Here is a 20,180-nt window from a genome sequence, read left to right on the forward strand (position 1 = left end):
GTTGTTAAACGCGGAGCTCGAGGACTGGATGTCGAGGATCTAGCGAAGGTGGCGAAACGCCTAGCTAAAAGGGCGGACCGCTGTCGGCTTAAAGCAAAGGCTGCGTAACGCGTCGCGAGGACTGCCCCGGGTCTGGGAGAAATGAGAGGAGGCGAGGCGAGTCGAGGCGATACGGCACGAGGGGCCCGGGGTGGGAGAGGGCGAGAGCAAATGGCAAACGGCAAACGGCAGGATGCAAGGCCTCTCACGTTGCAACACGGTTGGTCTGGTGGAATTGGCGCTGGGACCGACGGGGGGAAGGGGGACGAGAGACGGTCGCGGTGGGTGATTGTTGGTGGCTGATGCGAGGCAAAGGTGCTTTTTCTGATAGACGCAAAGTGGACAAGGAGGGATAGGGAAGTGATGATGGCGGTTGATTGGCTGACTGTCTGATTTGTCTCGGGCAAGTTGTCAAGATTTGCGGACCGTGGCCTCGAACCAAGCCGGTCGAGACAGTAACGAGGACCTTACGGCCGGAGGAAAGGGATGATGAATAGATCTGGATGAAGAAGAAACGGCGTTCGATAGACGGCTGCGGGCACGGCCCGCCCGGATGACGGGTCCCGCGCTTAATCACGGCGGTTCAGGGAGTGGCTTTGACCTTGCCAGGATTACTGGAGCAAGCTGAGAGGAAGCCGAGGCACAAGGGTCCGTAGGCTGTGGGTCGAGTCCAGATCTGGTCTGGGGTGGAAGTCGGGGAGCTTGAGATGTGACAGAAATCAGGAGCAGCACGGCAGGGCAGATCGTCATATCATGGGTATGGATTGCGGGGAGGATGAGTGACAGGGTCCTTTGGCGGCGCAAACGCGAATACAGGTGCAGGTGCAGATACGAGCCGTTGCTTCCTCTTCAACTCAATTCTAATACATGGCCCAAGTTTGTCAAAGACAGGCGGATGTCGTTCGACTCGGCGGAGGCCAACGAGTCGTATGATAACTGATTGATATGGTGGTGCGGCGGACCCAGGTGTTCGCGAAGGAGTAATCCTTGGGTGCAACAGCTGCCGGTCGTGGGGAGCGGGAGCTGCCGGGTGGAACTTCTTCACTGCCTATTTCTTGTTAATACTCAGGTGTATCGATAGTCATGGTACCTAATGTAAATGCCGAAAAGCCGTTGATGAAGCTTGAGGATGCTTCTGTTGAAGCGAACAAAGGCGGAGTTGTCCGAGTTGAGTTTCCAGCAGGCCGGCTCAGCACAGTCCACCACCGGTAGACGCCTCCGGCGAAAGTGGGTTTCGGTCAAGCCTCCTCGTCGCCCCGTGAGATCGGTCTACCAGTTAAGCTTCGGGGCAAGACCGAGCAGCACCCCCCTCCACCCCCCAGTGGTCCCCTGAGCGGGGTGTCCAAGGTCACCGTGACCCCGGGCTCCGTCCCAGGGCCCAGACCGACGCATCGCCGACTAGCCTGGAACAACCGAGACACGCTTGTCCTCTTGTGTCCATATGCCACGATAGAGTTTACGCCTCTGTCCACTTGCCGTGTTGGATATCTTCGCCGACCTACCAGCGAGCAGTGCCACGTCACCTTCCTTCTCACGACGGCCACGATCCTTGCGACTTACTCGATTCTGCTTCCCGTTCTGTTCCGTCAAGTCCTAATAACCTGTCTGTGCTGTAGTGTTGACGTGGTGATGTTGATCGTTTGGGGTCAGTCGTTGCAGGTGTGGAGTTAGCTTAGATTTAAACGCTGCGGGGCGGCGATGCTGTTGTCAGTGGACGTGTCGTCTTTCGTGGCGTGCACTTTGTTGCTTCGGTGGTCGGGGCCTGCTCTGAGGGCACAACTGACCTCCACGGGTCTTAATTCAATGCTGAGGAAAGCATTAGGATCCGTAAAGGCCATTGCGGCCACAAGAAGGCGTGTTTCGGGGCTGTAGATTCTTTCGATTTCAAAAGTTTGGTTCTTGCTTTCGGTGATTTTTTTTCCCCGGCTTTATTTGGATCTCCGTGGTCTGACCTGTTCATCAGACCCTCATCATGCAGCATTACATAAGCATTAACTTGTGAACAGTGCCTCCGTAACGTACTCCACAAGCGAATGCCACACACAAGCGAATGCCACACCTGACCGCGACCACGCGACCGTCCACATTCAACCGCGTTCTTCTCCACCAACACCAATGGAATCAGCCAGCAAAGAGAGTCGCTTAATTCTAGCCGTTCAGGCTATCAAACAAGACCCAAATCTTAGCGCTCGGGCCGCTGCAAAGATATACAACGTAGATGACAGCACACTGGCTCGACGACGGCGTGGCCAATCTTCACGACGCGATATTACGCCTCTGACGCGGATATTGACGGACCTGGAGGAATCGACAATTGTCCAATATGTGCTCGACCTGGACTCCCGATCATTTCCTCCCCGGCTCTCTGGTGTGGAAGATATGGCTAACCGACTGCTCGCAGAACGCGACGCGACTAAGGTCGGAAAGAACTGGGCGTCGAACTTCGTCAGACGACAACCATAACTCAAGACGCGTTTTTCTCGGAGATACGACTACCAGAGGGCCCAATGCGAAGATCCAGACGTCATTCGTGGCTGGTTCGACCTTGTGCGGAACACAATCGCGAAGTATGGTATCGTGGAGTCAGACATCTATAACTTCGATGAGACTGGGTTTATGATGGGCGTTATCTCGACTGGCATGGTCGTCACAAGCGTAGAAGACGTTCCACCGCGAAATTAGTCCAGCTTGGGAATCGAGAATGGGTCACCGTGATCCAGGGCGTCAATTCCCAAGGGTGGACGATCCCGCCATTCATCATCGTCGCGGGCCAATATCACCTCTCTTCCTGGTATGAAAACAGCACCCTACCTCAAGATTGGGCCATCGGGACAACCGAAAACGGCTGGACAACGAACGAGAAGGGCCTAGAATGGATTCGGCATTTCGATAAGCACACGAAACCTCGAACTGCGGGTGGATATCGCCTCCTTGTCCTAGATGGTCATGCAAGTCACCATTCGACAGACTTCGAGCTCTTCTGCAAGGAGAACAGGATCATCACACTCTGCATGCCTCCACATTCATCTCATTTACTCCAGCCTCTCGATGTCGGGTGCTTTGGCCCGCTCAAGAAATCGTACGGGCGACAAATCGAGGATCTGATGCGGGCCAGTACAACCCACATTACCAAGGAGGACTTCTTACCAGCGTTTTTCGCGGCATTCCAAGCTTCTATGACGGAAAAGAACGTCCAAGGGGGTTTCCGAGGGGCTGGGATTGTTCCCTTTGACCCGGAAAGCGTCATATCTAGGCTAGATGTGAAACCACGGACGCCAACACCTGAGGAGGGGGTCCCCGAGGCACTAGCCCCTTGGGTTTCTAAGACGCCCAACAACCCGACCGAGGCGTCCTCGCAGTCTAATTTCATCAAGTGTCGAATCGCACATCATCAGAATAGTTCCCCGACGTCGATTTTCGAGGCTGTTGACCATCTTGCGAAGGGGTCGCGAGGAATCATGCACAAGATGGCGTTGATGCAGTCGGAGATCATGATACTTCGAGCGGCGAATGAGACACTTAGCAGGCGCCGCAGGGCAAAGAAAACACGTCTCAGACAAGGAGGGAGTCTAACTCTAGCCGAGGGACAAGACATTCAGACGCAGAGGGACGTGGAGGTCCAGATCAAGGAGGAAACGCGACGGAGCAGTGGTCAGCAGCAGAGGACTAAACCGAAAGAACGGCGTTGTGGTACATGCGGCCAGCCCGGACACAACGCGCGCACCTGTCAGATAGAAGTGAAAAGGTCTTAAGAAACGATTCCGATTGATTTCAATTGATTTTCTAGCGTTGTGCTAGATTATGTTGGGATTATTGTCGCGTAGTCACGGTTAGGTGTGGCATTCGCTTGTGTGTGGCATTCGCTTGTGGAGTACGTTAGTTGCTATTTTTCCCACCTGTAACATGCCAGCGATCGGACGGTACAGCTTAGAGGCTCTCATTTTCGTCGCAGACCCCCAACACCGCGGTTTAGGTGAACAGGTCCGATGTTAGACTCTGCTCCGACGGACAGGTAACCGCTTTTTTATCATTTTATGATAACGTACATAACGGGCGAGTGGACCACTTTCATCGACCATCACTAGTTCTCATCTTCTACAGGCGACCGTTCACCCAAACGCGATGGAAACGCCTTCAAAGGAAAGTCAATTAATCCTTGCCCTCCAGGCTATGGAAAGAAACCCAGAACTTAGCATGCGACGCGCTGCAGACATATTCAACGTCCCGAAAACGACCCTCCGGCGTCGACGGAACGGCACTCCTTCACGACGCGATAGCCCTCCAATTCTGCGAATTTGAACGAGGGAGAAGAACAGGCTGTTATTCGATACATACTTGACATGGATTCCCGAGCAGACCCTCCCCGGCCCAAGGATGTGGCTGCAATGGCGAATACCCTACTCGACGAGCGAGGCGCGCGACGCGTCGGGATCAATTGGGCAACATCATTCGTGAAGCGACGACCAGAGCTCCAGACGCGTTTCTTTCGCCCGTACGACTATAGGAGAGCCCTTTGCGGAGATCCAGTCGCTACAAACGCGTGGTTTCGGGATGTACGCGATACAATCGCGAAATACGGTGTCGCGGATACTGATATCTACAACTTCGACGAGACTGGCTTCCAGATGGGCGTTATAAATAGCGGAATCGTCGTTACAAGCTCCGAAAAGCGCTCCAGTGTAAAGAAGAAGCAGCCAGGCAATCGGGAATGGGTTACAGTTATTCAAGGCGTTGGCGCAAACGGATTCTGCGTCCCGCCGTTCGTCGTATTTTCAGGCAAATATCACCTCTCAAGTTGGTATGAAGATGACGTGATTCCACGCGACTGGAAGGTCGCAATCCCCAAACGGCTGGACAACAAATGAAATTGGCCTAGAATGGCTTAAGCATTTCGATCAGCATACGAAAGGTCGAATTCCGCTGGATATCGCCTTCTCATCCTCGATGGCCACGAAAGTCACGTCTCTGAGCCATTCCGACAATATACCCTCGAGAACAAGATCCTTACACTTCGAATGCCCCCTCATTCATCACACTTACTCCAGCCTCTCGATGTTGGCTGTTTTGGCCCGATCAAGTAGGCGTATGGTCGACAAATCGAGAATAAGATGAGGGCCGGTACATCGCACATAAGTAAGGAGGACTTCCTCCCTGCGTTTTTGGCAGCTTACCGAGATGCAATGACCGAAAAAAACGTACAGGGAGGTTTTCGAGGGGCTGGAATTATGCCTTTCGATCCAGAAGCAGTTCTCTCGAAGCTGGATGTGAGCTTAAAGACGCCGACGCCTCCATCATCACCTCATGGCGGGCAGGAACCTTGGATAAGTCGGACCCCAACAACCACCAAAGAGGCCTCTTCACAGTCTGATTTCATTAAAAATCGAATCTCCCGTCACCAGGGAAGCTCTCCAACATCAATACTTGAGGCTGTCGACCAGTTTACGAAGGGGGCGCAAGCGATTATGCGTCACTATACCCTGGTGGGGAAGGAGGTCAATCATCTTCGAGAGGAAAATGCAGTACTAAGCCGGCGTCGCAGAGCCAAAAAAGTACGTCTCCGGCATGGAGGGAGCATGACGCAAGGCGAAGGACAAGACCAGAACATTCAGAGAGAGGTAGATCCGCAGATGATGGAGGAAACGCTACAAAATCCAAGTGTGTCGACACGGTCGGCTCCGAGGAAACGCTGCTGTGGCGTCTGCGGAAAGACCGGTCACAACGCAAGAACTTGTCAGCTAGTTCTCCCAGAGCCAGAGGATAGCGAAAAATGAATTTCAATTGAATTAGCTGCGTGATTGTTGAGTTGTTGGTCCAATTGATCGTGAAAGTTGGTTGAGGTGGTCCACTCGCCCGTGATGTGCGTTATACGAACCGTCCACGGCCCAAATTGCCAGATCCATTCCAGCGAAGGCCCATCCGCGAAACCCACTGTGATAGGGTACGGCAGGCTATAGGGGTGACTGTTGCAAAACCCCCGAAATCACTCCAAAAGTGCCAAATCGGGTTAGCAGCATAGGCGCTTGGTCCCGCAGTACATCTCTCTTTGTACCTCCGCTTGATTTTCCTGAATTTTGGGCATAGCACCGAATATGTTGTGGTAGCCGCGAGTCCGCTACGAACCAGCAGATGATATTTCAACCTCTTCAAAGCAAGGTGCAGCATCATGTGGGAGTCGGATTTGAAACCGCACTGCCCAGTTTCCCTTGTTTTCCTAGTCCTCCTCCCCATCCTCCTCCTCATCGTCCGGTTGATTGAGCTGCTGGACAAGGAGTCAGTACACGAACTTGCATCTGACGACCTGGCCATGCTCACAATCCAGAGCCGAGCAGCGTCAGCGATTGTCTCCAGCGCTGTAAGCTTTCTTTCCTCGAAGCTCCTCGAAGCTACTTCGCCAAACGAAGCCAAGGCAGGAGCTGGTCGTGGAGTACCAGGAGAGACCGCACCACTGCCGCAAGCTCGTAATTGTTGTGCTGCCCGCTGCGCAGCAGCACGCCAGGCCTCGTCCGGTTCATCGTGCGCGCCGCTGAGCTGCCGGTTCAGGTCCCAAAAGGCACGCACGGCAGCAAGAGCCACATCAGGGACCTAGATACGCAGCTTGGTTAGTGGCCTGCTACTTGACAGAAAGCAGAAATGTCTTACCGGCCTGCATGTGTGGCCGTTCTTTGCGCAGTCCCAGCACGCAGCACCCGTATCTGCGCCGTGGAGGTCAGCGTACGAGGTGTATAGCCTCGGAAATTCAAACGTACTGTTTTGGGAGGCGCATTCATGGCCGGGAGCCTTGTTGGCGCGGGCGACGCACTGCCGGCATGGAAAGTCACGGATTGAGCCGCGGGGAGGAACCTTCTTCGTCTGTTTCTTCTTTTGCTCGGATGGGCAAGTCAGCATCTGTGGCTTCGCAAGAGGTCTTGCTGATCGTACGGTAATCTTGGCAGCGGGTTTACGGACGCTGGGTTGAATCAACCTTCTCCTCCTCTGCACCTCAGCGTTCCGGCCGAGAGAGCCGCCAGTCTCGCTAACGATATCGGGATTGACCGTGGGCATGACGCCGTTGTTGACTATGAGCTTTCCCACGGACGTGACGGTATGAAAGGGAAGGTGGAATGACGTTTGGAAGGGATCTAGGGTTCTGTAAGTATTGGTCCTACCCCTGGTTTGGTCGGCTTCCACCAATGATCAACGTGACGCTAAGCTTTTCCGGGCATGTCACCGCTGCGGGCCAGTCGCAATACCGCTGCGGATTAGTGCGGATAACCATCGTGCGCCGCCCCCTTTTTTCTGTTTTCAGAATTCAGAATTTCACCCACCCCCTATTGCGGCTTCTCCTGCTCCAAAAAATGGCACGTCCTCCCAGCTCAATCGATCAACATCGTGACTACGTCACTCATCTTTACCTCAACGGTGTTTCGCGACGCAGGATTCAGTATAAACTTAGGAAGCATCATCATGTCACCGTCAATCTTAGCACAATCTCTCGCCGAATCGCAAGCTGGGATCTCCCACGCCAGCAAGCTCGTACCAAAGAAAGCCCAGAGCTGATAGAGGCTACCCGCGACCTGATATTCCGCGTTGGGCTCAGTGAAAAGCAGACATTGAGCGTTCTACAGCGACAGGGCTGGCCGATCACCAAAGAAGGTCTGAAGCGTATCAGGCTCCACCCAGACCGCCGCTGGGTACGTAGGATCAATAGCGACGAAGAACGTCTTGCGCTGCTGGAGAAGACAGAGCAAGTCATCATCGAAATGACACGACGATCCAATGCCATTTCCGGATATGGTAAAAGCCTTCTTCAGCCATATCTTCGTCAGCAAAAGCAGCTCTGGGTACCAAGAGACCCTCTCTTTGCGATGTACAAGATCATGTTCCCAAATGAGGTCGATATCCGGAAAAGGATGTTTCGGCGGAAGAAGGGACAGTTCCTTGTGCCAGGGCCGAATTATCAATGGTGCATTGACGGCCATGACAAGCTCAAGGCGTATGGATTCGAGATATACGCCGCAATTGACGCTTACTCACGCAACATCATCTGGTTCTACGTCGGTCATTCTGCTTCAACTGGTTTGAGCGTCCTGAAGCAGTATTTAACAGCGTGTGACGCCTACGGCTTCCGGCCATGGTATCTGCAGGCAGACAAAGGCAGCGAAACGCCACTGATCGCAGCAGCCCATTGGAACTTTGCTATGGCCGCAGATGGGCGCGTGGAGTGGAATGGACGGGTTTTCCAGCAAGGGAAGCGCCTGAAGGACTCGTACAAGGCAGCCCCAAGTACGAAGAATGTCAAGATCGAAAGCTGGTGGGAGCGCATGCTGCATGTGTCTTCCCGGCAGTGGGTTGACTACTTTGGGGAGCTCGCCAGGGACGGGGACTTCGACGGTGACATGCTGGAGGATCAGATCGCCATGTACGCCGTCTTCAAAGACATACTACGCCAAGAGCTCTTCGACTTTGTGGAGGCGTGGAATCTTCATCGAATCCGCCTTCAGAAGAACCGACCCCACGTGGTCCACGGCCAGCCCTGGATGAACTACCATTACCCAGATCCGGACAAGGCATGCAACTGGGGCATCCCTGTTGATCGCTCTGTCCTCGACGAAATGCAGCAGCCATTGGCTGATATCGATATCAACACATGTTTGGAGCCAGATACGAAAGATTGGTGCCGCAAAATTCTCGTCGAAATGGGGTACGACAATGCAGTCCTTGGGACTCTCCAGGAGCCGGACAAGTTGCGGCCTTTCAAGCGTTTTTACCTTGGCCTCCGAGACAGGATTATTCAACACATCGAAAGCGGCCGGCAGCCCGTACTTGCATATCGTAAAGCGCCAACGGGGGGCGTCGCAGAATACGTAAGCCATATCGTCTCTTCGCGGTGTAACCAATCTAAAAGCGTCTAGCAAGCGTTATACCAGCGAGCAAATCAGGCCCGCCAAGATGAGCTTGGAGATGGGGAACCAGCAGAGCAACCACTTGTTGAATTGGGATATGAGGATGAAGAAGGAAACGACGTGGAGGGAATAAGTGATGACGGCGAGGATAGCGACCGTCCAAATGGGGAACCCGAGTAGTCAATCCCTACTCTTCTTATGTCGAACAACAAATGTTGCCGGAATCTTCGTTCCTTTGAAGCGTGTGGAGTGTGCTGGCGGACGCGCCCCAGCAATAGCAGTATCGGACAGTCGAGCCTGGTCACCCCCAAAGCTTTGAGGAAGTGACATCAGAGTTACCTATTAGTGTCAGCACTTGACTCGGGAAGGGATCATTTGGTCTCTTACGAACTCCGGGACCACAACATGCTCGCCATCTTTTTCGTCTGCTTCGTCGCCGTCATCTACCATATCCCCGCTCCCCTTATGGCCAGGGATGCTATCAAGCATTAGATCATGGAGCGGATCTTCCACTTCACATAGATCTACCACATCTTCATGTACAACGATCTCGTCAGCAATACTCTCAAGCTCGTCGTCTGTCGGACTCTGGTAGGAGGCAGTCGGGATAGGCTCTTCCGGCTTCATCTTGATGTGTACCTCCTGCTTGACCCGATCCGTGTTCCCAGCGCTACCCTCTTTCTTGACATGTTCCTCCTGCTTGATGCGCTTTTTGCGATTTGGGGCAGGGCTTGTGTCTTCTTGCTTGACCTTCCGTTTCTTCTCTTCCTTGACTGGTGTTGCGTATTCATCCGGCCTCAACGGTGTGACTGGCTCCTGTTTATCGACTACATCCGTGGATGTAAGGACGACTAGCACCTTCAACTGTCCGGCCTGATTGTTACCGAAGTGCCCCGAGGCGAGCATACTCGACGGAGTCGTGTACTTGTCGGTGTTGGGAACGGTGACGATCTTCTTGCCAGAGAAACTCGAGGCGTAAGAAAGGCTCCAGAGGTCTCTGTTCGTAAGATCGATGGCGGGTGGCAGCGGACGGAGATGTTCGAACAAGATGGCGGTGAATGAGGGCCACGTCAGTAAATCTGCCGAGGAAAACTTGATCACCGTGTCTTTCAGCGGCAGCACCGTCTCCGGTACCTCCACTGCAAGGCCGTTGAAGTACCTGGTCTCCAGTCTCACAAGCAGGAGGCTGATATGTACCCACTGGTACCCCGTCCGATGCCTCGTGGGCTTTCTGGTGTTGGCCTTTGAATTCTGAATGGCCCGGCTGGCTGCTGATGCCACAGTCACAAACTGGGGACTGCTTGACAACTCAGGAGGAGGTATGCGTGCCCGTGTATTCATCGCGCCAAGAGTAGACTCTTCGTTAGGCAGGTGTTGAGCTATGCGTCCAATGCCGACGGATGAAAGGGGCTTCGATCTGTCACGCAGCAACTGGCTTGCTGGGCTGACTGGCCGTGGCGGTGGAGAGTCCTCAACGTCCACCACCTCATCGTACGGACCCGGAAGTGCCGGGGTTTTGGACCTGGCTTGGTGCTGGAGCCGAAAGGGGTTGGCCAAGCCGCAACGGCCGCAATAGTTCGCGCCAACATATGTGGTGGTGAAGAGTTCATAGTGCTTCTTTCCGGCTTGGACACAGTAGACATGCTCGGGGGGGATCTTGGGAGGGCCCATTTCGGTAGAAGAGAGGAGGTGAACTTCAGAAAGGGAGAAAAGGGGGAGGACTGGTTTCCACTGAGGTTTTAATTTAACAAGAACAACAATATCGCCCTTCCCTATGGTGAATAAATAAGATCGCTAGGCTCATTTAAGCAGGAGGTTTCTGCGCTAGTCCGCTGCTGGTCAGTAGCGGGATTACTGCGTTGACCCTAATCGGCTCACCAAGTTGCCTCTCATCGCGAATGGATGAGGAATGGGCAGCTTGGCTTTTGCGATGTCTGAGATAGGCGAGTTTCAATTGTGAAATAGAAAGCCAAGTTTAGGTAGTGAGTTTGTTTGGAAAAAGTCGACTGAAATTGTGTCCTGGGTATGGTGGTGTAAGCATCTGTGGAATGGCAAATGTTCAGCATTCACTTGATGTGGTGGTGACTGGGAAATTCGACTGGCTGAAGGCAACCGCGCGAGCCCGCTGCTAGTCCGCAGTACATTTCTCCGACCAACCCAAAGTACTCCGATGACTAAGGGGCCGAGCCCCTAAACCCAAATAGATACGACCGGGAGTTTTGCAACAGTCCCCCCTATCGCCCACCGTAATAGGGGGATCCCAAGAGTCTGTTAACGCGTAGTGGAGCAGACTTTCTTCACCGCGGGTTGTCTGGCGGACCGGCAAGTTCGTGACCAATGAGGGGCTGTAGAAAGTGCGGCACCCGTAAGCTTGCGGCACCCGTATCAAAATCGTGCGGCACCCCTATCAATTGCCGTTTCAATACCTGGTCCAGTTCCTGACATGGGGTTCAAGGCACGGGCTCTGGTTACGCAGCACGACGACCTACGAGCTGGGTACTGTCAGACGTACGTGCCCTGATCAGGGCAACTCGACGTCTTGGAAAGGGTGATCTAATGTCACGAGAAATCTATGCTCGTATTGATGGTGATGTTCTTGTGTTCGTTGCTCCTCTTGTTCAGGCACCCCGCACTCGATCCCGTCCGGGGTTGATCTTGGCCTATTGCCATAATAGCCAATCAGGATCCTTGGTTGTCTGACAGGTACTTGTGAGCGGGGCAAATTAGCTCAAAAAACTTGTTCCTGTCTCGAAACTTATGCCTGCAACTATGTATGACGTGCCAGCCTGATGCATGGTAGATATGATGTCAGTTGAACACCTTAATTCCCCGCGTACTTATTCTCCAGTTTTCAAGCTTTTCTCTCCTTCATTCATTTATTATTTGGCTTGCATTACAAACTCCTCAATGTTGATCTGACTCCGCTCCTACATTTCCCAGGAGACCAGCATTCGCTCTTTGCCACGCGCATCAATCAATGACTAAGCCAAAGGCGTTCGATTGGATCAAGTACTATGCAAAATACGGTACGTCATGTCTGGACTACTGTGTTATTATGCGACGCGCCTACTGAATATTTCCGTCTGTTTCATAGCCCACGTCAAGTTGAAAAGGGCTGGTTTATACACGATAATGATTGTACTCCTACCATTTACCTGCGGCATGTCTGGGATGATGTCGGATAACTATCCATGGTGGCAATTGCCGAAGAGACCTGATGCGGATGAGAGGGGGCAAGGGGTAGAGTAGGGCAGGATGAGGCAAGCTTCGTTCTCGGCGGCAGGGTCAAGACCGACGGGAACGACAGGACAGCGCAGGCTTCCAAATCGATCGACCAATCGATTTGATAGATTCGATTAATCGATTTCCATTTCGATCTCGATCGATCGATCATAGCTGTCGGTCGATCGATATCGATCAATTATAGCTCTTACTCGATCGATAACGCATCGATTCGATGTTCAATCGATCGATATGATCGTCGATCGTCACGTACACTGGGCAACACTCAGCCGAGTGCCCGGCCGAGGCCCGATCAGGTGGCTGCGGGACCATTCTCCACCACCCGTCGGCCAGGACGGTCATCCGCATGCAAAGCCACCTACATCAGCCGCAACAGCCACACACAAACGCAAGACAAACGCGTCTCGGACGACCGTGCTGAGGGCCAATTCAGAGGGAGAGCGGATTCTCTGTACTTGCCCAATGGCCTTCGTGTCCTTGGCTGCTGGTCCAGTCGCTCTGCTCAATCGACCCAACATGTCCAAGTAAGCACCATATTTTCGGCACCTGCCAGTGCCGCAGCCTTCAGGTTGACCTTTGCACTCTTTGTGGGCATTTGCCAATCCTTATATCATGGACTCTTTCGATGAAGAGGTCGAGGACGTCACCTCCACGCCGCCGCCGCCTTCTTCTCAGCTGTCAACCAGTTCGGCCTCAACTAGCCATGCACCCAACAGGTTTCCAGCCTATGAGGCTTGGACGACTGATAAATTCGAGCGATTCCCGGCTTCACGACATGTCACGACTCTTCTCGAGAGCGGACCTGGTGGTGGCAATTCGGGTTCAGAATGAAGGACAATAGGTCGCAACCTCACAAGATCGTGTGGATATGCGAGACGTGTTTCCTTCGCAACAGGGTGAAGACTACACACGTCTTCATCGCTTCCACTGCAGGAGGTATTGTCCGGCATCTGAGCAGGGAGCACAAGGTCGGGGTTTGTGCCATCTCTCCCGTACCGTCCCGCGTCGCTTGATGATGAGCACTAACTTGTCAGCCGCTTTCCCGACAAGGGACAGGCCTAGTTGCTCAGAATGGAGGTGCACAATGGAACCTACTCGATATGCTTCACGCCGATCCAACGAACCCTCGAGATCAAAGCCTACTCAGCAATTTGCATTCGTTATTCGATCCGGCGATGAACTGCGGACTGCGTTGCGGAAGACCTCTTCACTCTGCTGACAACTGCGCTTTGACAAAAGGTTATGCCTGATGCGACCACCATGAGTGCATACCCTTGACAGAATGGCAGATAGCCGCTCTGACTACGGTGACGATGGAAAAGAAAACCAACTTACATACAATGACCATCATGACGATTGGAGGTCGGACCACCGTAGTCATACGACGTATGAGGCAGGTATGACTGGCACAATAGGCATGACAACCAATACATATACGGCAGGCGCGACAGGTACAACAAGCATGACCGTGACAGATACGAACATGGCAGGCACAACAAATACGGCAGGCGTGATAGGTATGACGTATAGGGTATCACGACAGGCGTGACAGGTGCAACGAATATTACGAGGTAGAGAAATACACTATAGCGGTGTACATACCACGGTTGGCGAGATAGTACAGGCAGCACGACAGGTACAGCTAACATGACAGGTACGACCTGAATGACAGTACAGACTGAATGACAGGTGCGACAGGTACGACAAGCATGATATGTACGACAGGCATGACATGTACGACAGCATGACAAGTACGACAGGTATGACAGGTACGACAGCATAGCAGAATGACAGGCACGGCAGCATGATAGGCATGACAGCATGACAGGCATGACAGCATGACAGGCATGACAGCATGACAGGCATGACAGCATGACAGGCATAACAGGCACGACAGGATGACAGGTGCAACTTGAATGACAGGCATGACAGCATGACACGTACGACAGGTACAGACTGAATGACAGGCATGACAGCATGACAGGCACGACAGGATGACAGGTACAACAAGCATGATAGTCATGACAGGCACGACAGCATGACAGGAATGACAGGTACGACAGCATGACAGGCACGACAGCATGACAGGTACGACAGGATGACAGGTACAGACTGAATGCCAGTTTTGGGAGTTGTGTATCTAGCCGGAGCGCAAGCATTGGACTGGCATCCGACAAGCTTGCATTGGCCATTGTAAGCATGTCAGTCAAGCCCCCAACGTCGTTTTCCATAAGCGCAGCCACAGCAATGATAGATGATTTGAGTATACCGTGGGGTCGCGCCACCCGTAAGTGGGGCTAGGAAAACGTAGGTGGAGACCGAATCCGCATGTGGGGCCATGGAGCGACAAGCCACAAGCGAGTGGTCCGCCCGACCTCTACCTTGCCACCATTCTAGTCAACAGGTCAATCCAAACGCCTGAAAATCGATTGAAAACGTTCCTAATCGTCTTCAATAGGTAATGGGAGGACTATCTGACAAGTTCTCGCGTTATGACTAGTCTTGCCGCAGACGCCACAGCACCACTTTTTCGGTTGGGCCCCGGACGCGAGAGTTCTGTTGTTTCCTGCTTTATCTGGATATCAACCTCCTTCTAGGCACTTCTACCCTGCCTTCGCCTAGAGTCATGCTTCCTCTTTTCGGAGACGTAGTTTCTTGTCCTCCGCCGCCGGCTAAGGGTAGCATTCACATCCTCAAGAGTCTTGACCATCGGTCGGAGAAGGCCATCTGATGCATAACACCTCGCGTCCCCTTCGCAAGATATTCAACAGCATCTAATAGTACCGTTGGGGAGCTCTCAGGGAGACGAGAGATTCGGCCTTTGATATACGTACTCGGCGCTGAGTGTAACGATATTGTTCTCCTTACAGTAGAGCTCGAAGTCGGCCTCCCAGTCCTAGGAGACAATCTCTAGCCCTTAACGTATATACACCTAGTAGCCTCATCTTGAGCCCCCGTAGGCCCCCAAGGCACATTTGTTCATGCTGTGTCCCTTTGCCCCTGACATAGACATGACAAGTCATACGTATGATACAGGGTGGCGATCAACGCAATCCACTCAACCTCAGCCTTCAATTGAGTGGGTGGGGCCCAATAGGTTCGCGGGACCGTACACTCACGGGTCCCTGCTTAGTCAACAACCACCGGGCGGATTTCATCTCACCCCGCTGGACCTACTGCCGGAATCACTACCTTCACCTTTACATACCAAAATGTCTTCGTTTCCGGACGATTGCCTGCCTCCCGAAGGTGTATATTTATCAGAAGAGGCCCTCTTTTTGGCTATCTATGCATGGGCAATTTCTAGAGGCTATGCTTTTATTATTTGAAGATCAGAAACCACCTTATCTCTTCGACGGAAAATTACATACGCATGCGATCGGTTCCGTCAACCATCAACACCCAAACTACACCGAAAAACAACTATTATTCCTCGGGGCACAGGTTGTCAATTTTCAGTAACTGCTATAGAAACTAAGTATGAAACCTGGCTTCTTAAGCATCGGACTGAAGCTCGATTCTTTCAAAACAATCACGAGCCACGGCCACGGCTACATCGGGAGCCCGAGCCCGAATCACTTCCGGAGCCCGAACCACGTCCACAGCCCCGACAGGAGCCCCAGCCAGAACTACTGCCGGAGCCCGAGTCTGAGCCACTGCCTAAGGTGCCACCTACATGTAGCGATTGTAAGAGGTGCGAAGGGTTGTTTGCTTGGAGGATCTTCGGGGCGGGGAATTTAGCGGATAAGTGCTAGAAACTTAGTGGGTATGTACTAGAACTTAGTGGGCAAGTGCTGGAACTTTAGTGGGCTCCGTCACGCACGGGGAATCCTGTTGACTAAGCAGGGACCCGTGAGTGTACGGTCCCGCGAACCTATTGGGCCCCCCCTGCTCGCTCGGACTCGTCAGACGAGAAACCTTCTCAACTCTTGGACAGTCAGGCGCTTTTCCCCACGCAACCACTCGGTTGTCCGAGCAAGCTACCGCTATCCATGCATACCTATCGAACATGTCAAGCCGACAGTTCGCGGTTTCTACAGCGGGCCAAAGCCTGTAGCAGCTGATGAAGATGAGGTATGTCCTACCTGCCGGCCAATGACCAGACCTGACCTTTCCTGTATCCTCAGTTCGCCGTCCGCATCAATGATACCGAGCCGATATTCTATTATTGCTCTACCCCCCACTCCTGCGTCTACAAGGGAATGGTCGGCGTTATCAACCCGGTGAGAAGACGCGCATCACGGGTTCGGAGTGCACCACTGACAGAGCGGTAAACTGCCAGAATAGAACATGGACACTTCAAAGCCAAAATCGCTACCTGACCGATACCAGTTTGCAGTTGAGCCCCGGCGACGCTTACCCGACGGAGGGTCCCCCTGGGCCTGCAGAGACGGTGGTCAATGGTCCGGGCAGAAGCCCAGTTGGCTGTGAAGATGGTGCAGGGCAAGGTCTGGGCACCAATCAGGGCGTCGGCATTGCTCTTGGTGCTACGGCAGCTCTCATCGGGCTTGCTGTGATCGCCGCTGTGTGTCTCTTTGGGAAGAGAATGCTCCGACAGCAACAGCAATCCTCGCGTGTGTTGCCGCGTGCTGCCCCTCAGCCCAAGTCTCATGGCCTGGTAGCCGCCTCGAGACTGACGGACCGGCCTCCATCCGAAGCTGTACACCCACAAGCAGCCGACTCATGCAGACTGTCTAGTTTAAATCCTTTACAAGAGTCCTCTGACGACAGAACAGATGTACGGGTCGCGGACATGTCTGACAGTGCACATATCTATGGGTGGGATGCACAGGCATACGTAGAGTTGCCGGGATCACTAAGAGTGTCGCAGTTTGGGGCATCAGAGCGGCAGCTTCAGGGCGGAATCTATTTTTAATTTGCCCGGTTCGTTGACCTTGATGAGCAGAAATGGAAGTGGTTCAACCAACCAACAGCAATTTGCGATTTCGATTTACTTTGGTGGTCTCTTTCACGAGGAGCTTGGCCCATGAACGTGACTCGCAACATAGGCACCCGCTTAGCTCCCACCCCCAGCCCGCAGGCTGGCAATTCTCAGATCCGGCATGATCGGAAACGCACTGGCTACGGGATGGTCCGGGTTCCCCCTCGCCGTTGGGCAAGCACGGGCCAGAGACCTCGTCATCCTTTTCCGGCCCCCGGCTTTTGATCCAATGGCCGACTGCCCCGCTTTGCTCATCTTGTTCGCCCGAGAAGGCCTTCCTCTCTTCTGTTTGAAATAGAATCCCGTGACTTTATGACCAACAGCTCTCACGAGATCCCCTGGCAGATGAAGGGTTGGTGGTGCCTGTGCTTTCTACTTGTGATCAGAGGAGGTAGCAAGACAGAAGGCCAGTAACTGTACCTTGGCTTCGATATCTTGACGTCAGCTCAGGTCGGTCGATTCGTAAGAGACAAAGCCTCCGTCGTTGGGGAAAGAGACATAAAGAGCGACTTCGATGTCCCCCAGTTTGCTGTAGTCTTCACACTTCGTCAGTAAGGAGCCAATGTTCCTTCTGACCGCCTTCTTCTGTCGTCCGACTTCGTTTAAGTCCATTTTGCGGCTTGTTTGTCAGAGCAGACACGGACCATTTCGTGGGATCTACGGCCATACTTATGTATTCACCCAGAACATGGCCTGCCATTGTTAGGCCCGAGTTACGGCCCCAGAATAGAACATGATCGACATTGGCAGCGATGGATGTATCTGATGTGGGCTCGGACTGGGGGCTGGGTTCGGACCTTGGGGCGGCTGCGGGGGTGCTACCGCGCTGTCAGAATAGGCCACATGCTAATCAAAACATGGGTGTGTCATAGGTATGTACGATTATGCAGCTATTTCTCCAGCCCTACGAGGTAGCTAATTCCGTACTCGAGCTTCCTTTACAACGGCCTCGACTTCGATAGACCAAGCCTTCAGCTTCTCGATGTTTGCATCAATCTCCTGACACATCCTCTCCTTGTCTTCCTCCATCCTGAAGATGTGAGCTAGAAAGCTTGTTGTGTGGTAGGGATGCTCGGCATACCTGTTTGCCCAAAGCTCGACGGTCTCTTCGATCTTGGCTAGCCTCTGCTTGACATGCTCCTCGAACTGAGTAGCCCTGCGCACAAGATCAAGCACCTCCCGGCCGATGCTTATAGTCTCGCTACCTGCATCAACCCTGATGTCTTCGTCCGTCCCTTCGGCCAGCGCATGATCAAAGTTGCTGTTGTCTTGGTGGGTTGGGCTGTCTTCTGGTTGGTAACACTGGTCGTTTCCGTTCCACTCCCATGCACTGTATTGTGCTGCATTCTCATCTGGAGAACTGAGTCTGGGGTCTAGGAGTGGCTGCAATAGCAGCTCGTCGGGCATTTGCTGGGTATCCGATGCGTTCGTAAATGGAAAGTCAGAAATGTCGGTGAAGTCAAAATTGCTCCATGTTCCAGGTGCTTGGTCCATCCGGAGCCGGGGCAGTTCGTTGGGCTGGGGGTATTCGTGCGACATGGTGAGTCTCTGTGATGCACATTCCTTTCCATCGTCGGCTGATATGTCGTCGGGTTATATGTACGGCCTCGGGTATCTTCCATGGGCGTAGTGGAGATCCCTGGTCGATGTCGATTTGGGGGCCAGGGGAAGCTCACCTGGGGCCGGCATGCGGGCCCCAGTTCGATAACGTCAAAATATTTAGCGTGTTTGAGAGTGAATCAGGGCGTACAGCTCCCCCGGCTTGTGGTTATTATGGGATGGGCAGACGTCGAGGTCCATAAATTGGGAATAAGATCTTCAATGCATTTGGGAACAGAATTAAGGCTCAGGCGCCTGGCCGTCATTCCGCTGGGTTACTAACAAACAACCCTGCCTACACAGGTCCGACCAACGCCGTGATGGCCCTTGATCAGTCTTTGGATGAGGTACGCAATGACTACAGTATCAAGGAAAGACAACGTAGTCCTGACAATTATCAAGCCTTTCGAATGTAAGACTGCTCTTGGTGCATTTCAACCAGGCGCGCTTGGTGGTAACGCTCGCCTTCTTGAAGCCTCGGAGAGGCTGTACAGACTTTGCCACGCGACTCGGGCGAATCCTGTGGAGGTAGCTAAGAAGTCTGACTGTTGGGAGAGCAAGTACGAGGTCGCATTTCAACAGGAGCATCGAAGCCTAGAAGACATCCTCAGAGCCAACAGCGCCCTTACAGACCAGCTTGCTGAGGCTCGCGCGAATGAAGCCTACTACAAGCGGTTGTGGACCATGAATGCTCGTCCGACACATCGGCTTGAGGAGAAAGTCGAGAGGCGCCCCGCGTCGGCTACGAATAATTTTATGGTTCGGAGCAGTGACACGTCGGCCCATCGGGCTGGATCAAAGTTTCTAAAGACAGCAGGATGGGGTAGTCCGGTCAAACTGAGGGTCCTTGCAGAGGCAGCGCTACTCAGTGGGGGAGGATAATGTTCTGTTGATGGAAGACTGATGCTCTGACTGGACGAGCACCTCAAGAGCACTTTCAATCCCAGTTCAACTCCATAGTTAGATCGCTGTCGCCTGGAGGTGATTACCAGCATCAATACCGACCAGTGTCTCTAATCCCATGTTGCCCATGTCATCGAGGTATTCTTTCAGCCCATCCCGGGTACCTAGCCCACAGAGCTCTTGCTGGACATGGCACGCTCTAGACACGCACTTCGGCTTGGTACACTTGATGCAGGACACCCTCTGGTGCATCGTATCAAGGACCATCGAGCTCAACGCATCCGGGGAAGAACTCTACGTCCCACGATACTAACGGCCGCCGCTGCCAGCATCCCCCCGTTTCCCCGCCCGATCTTAAGCCCCAGGGTTTACTGTGCTGCGCCAACCCAAGCAACAAAGGAGGAAGCAGCTTCCTCCTTCAATGCTTGGGTCAAGACGCGGCCCCCGGGACACCTGTTGGTATTCACAGACGGCTCCCAAGCTCCTGACCTCAAGACCGGTTTTGGCTACGTGGTCTACAGAGGCAACAACAAAACCCCGCCCACGCCGGCTGCAGACCTCTCCTGAAAGCC

At 53.3% G+C, this 20,180-nt stretch overlaps 3 protein-coding genes across 3 annotated transcripts; 1 reads left to right on the plus strand and 2 right to left on the minus strand.

Annotated features, from left to right (window-relative positions):
* Positions 1 to 6,250: 6,250 nt before the first annotated feature.
* VDAG_02351 (uncharacterized protein) lies at positions 6,251 to 7,080 on the minus strand (the record flags this gene model as incomplete). Its single annotated transcript, XM_009653004.1, has 3 exons — positions 6,251 to 6,298; positions 6,352 to 6,621; positions 6,679 to 7,080. The coding sequence occupies 3 exons, from the start codon at positions 7,078 to 7,080 to the stop codon at positions 6,251 to 6,253; spliced, it is 720 nt and encodes a 239-aa protein (XP_009651299.1).
* Positions 7,081 to 7,778: 698 nt separating this feature from the next.
* On the plus strand, positions 7,779 to 9,145 carry VDAG_02352 (uncharacterized protein; the record flags this gene model as incomplete). Its single annotated transcript, XM_009653005.1, has 2 exons — positions 7,779 to 8,882; positions 8,931 to 9,145. The coding sequence occupies 2 exons, from the start codon at positions 7,779 to 7,781 to the stop codon at positions 9,099 to 9,101; spliced, it is 1,275 nt and encodes a 424-aa protein (XP_009651300.1). The 3' UTR covers positions 9,102 to 9,145.
* A 124-nt stretch (positions 9,146 to 9,269) lies between these two features.
* On the minus strand, positions 9,270 to 10,592 carry VDAG_02353 (uncharacterized protein; the record flags this gene model as incomplete). Its single annotated transcript, XM_009653006.1, has 1 exon — positions 9,270 to 10,592. One exon carries the CDS (start codon positions 10,590 to 10,592, stop codon positions 9,270 to 9,272), a length of 1,323 nt encoding a protein of 440 aa, XP_009651301.1.
* Between the last annotated feature and the right edge of the window lie 9,588 nt (positions 10,593 to 20,180).

The sequence above is a fragment of the Verticillium dahliae genome, genomic scaffold, assembly GCF_000150675.1.
Source record: "Verticillium dahliae VdLs.17 supercont1.4 genomic scaffold, whole genome shotgun sequence".
Taxonomy (NCBI): Eukaryota; Fungi; Ascomycota; class Sordariomycetes; order Glomerellales; family Plectosphaerellaceae; genus Verticillium; species Verticillium dahliae.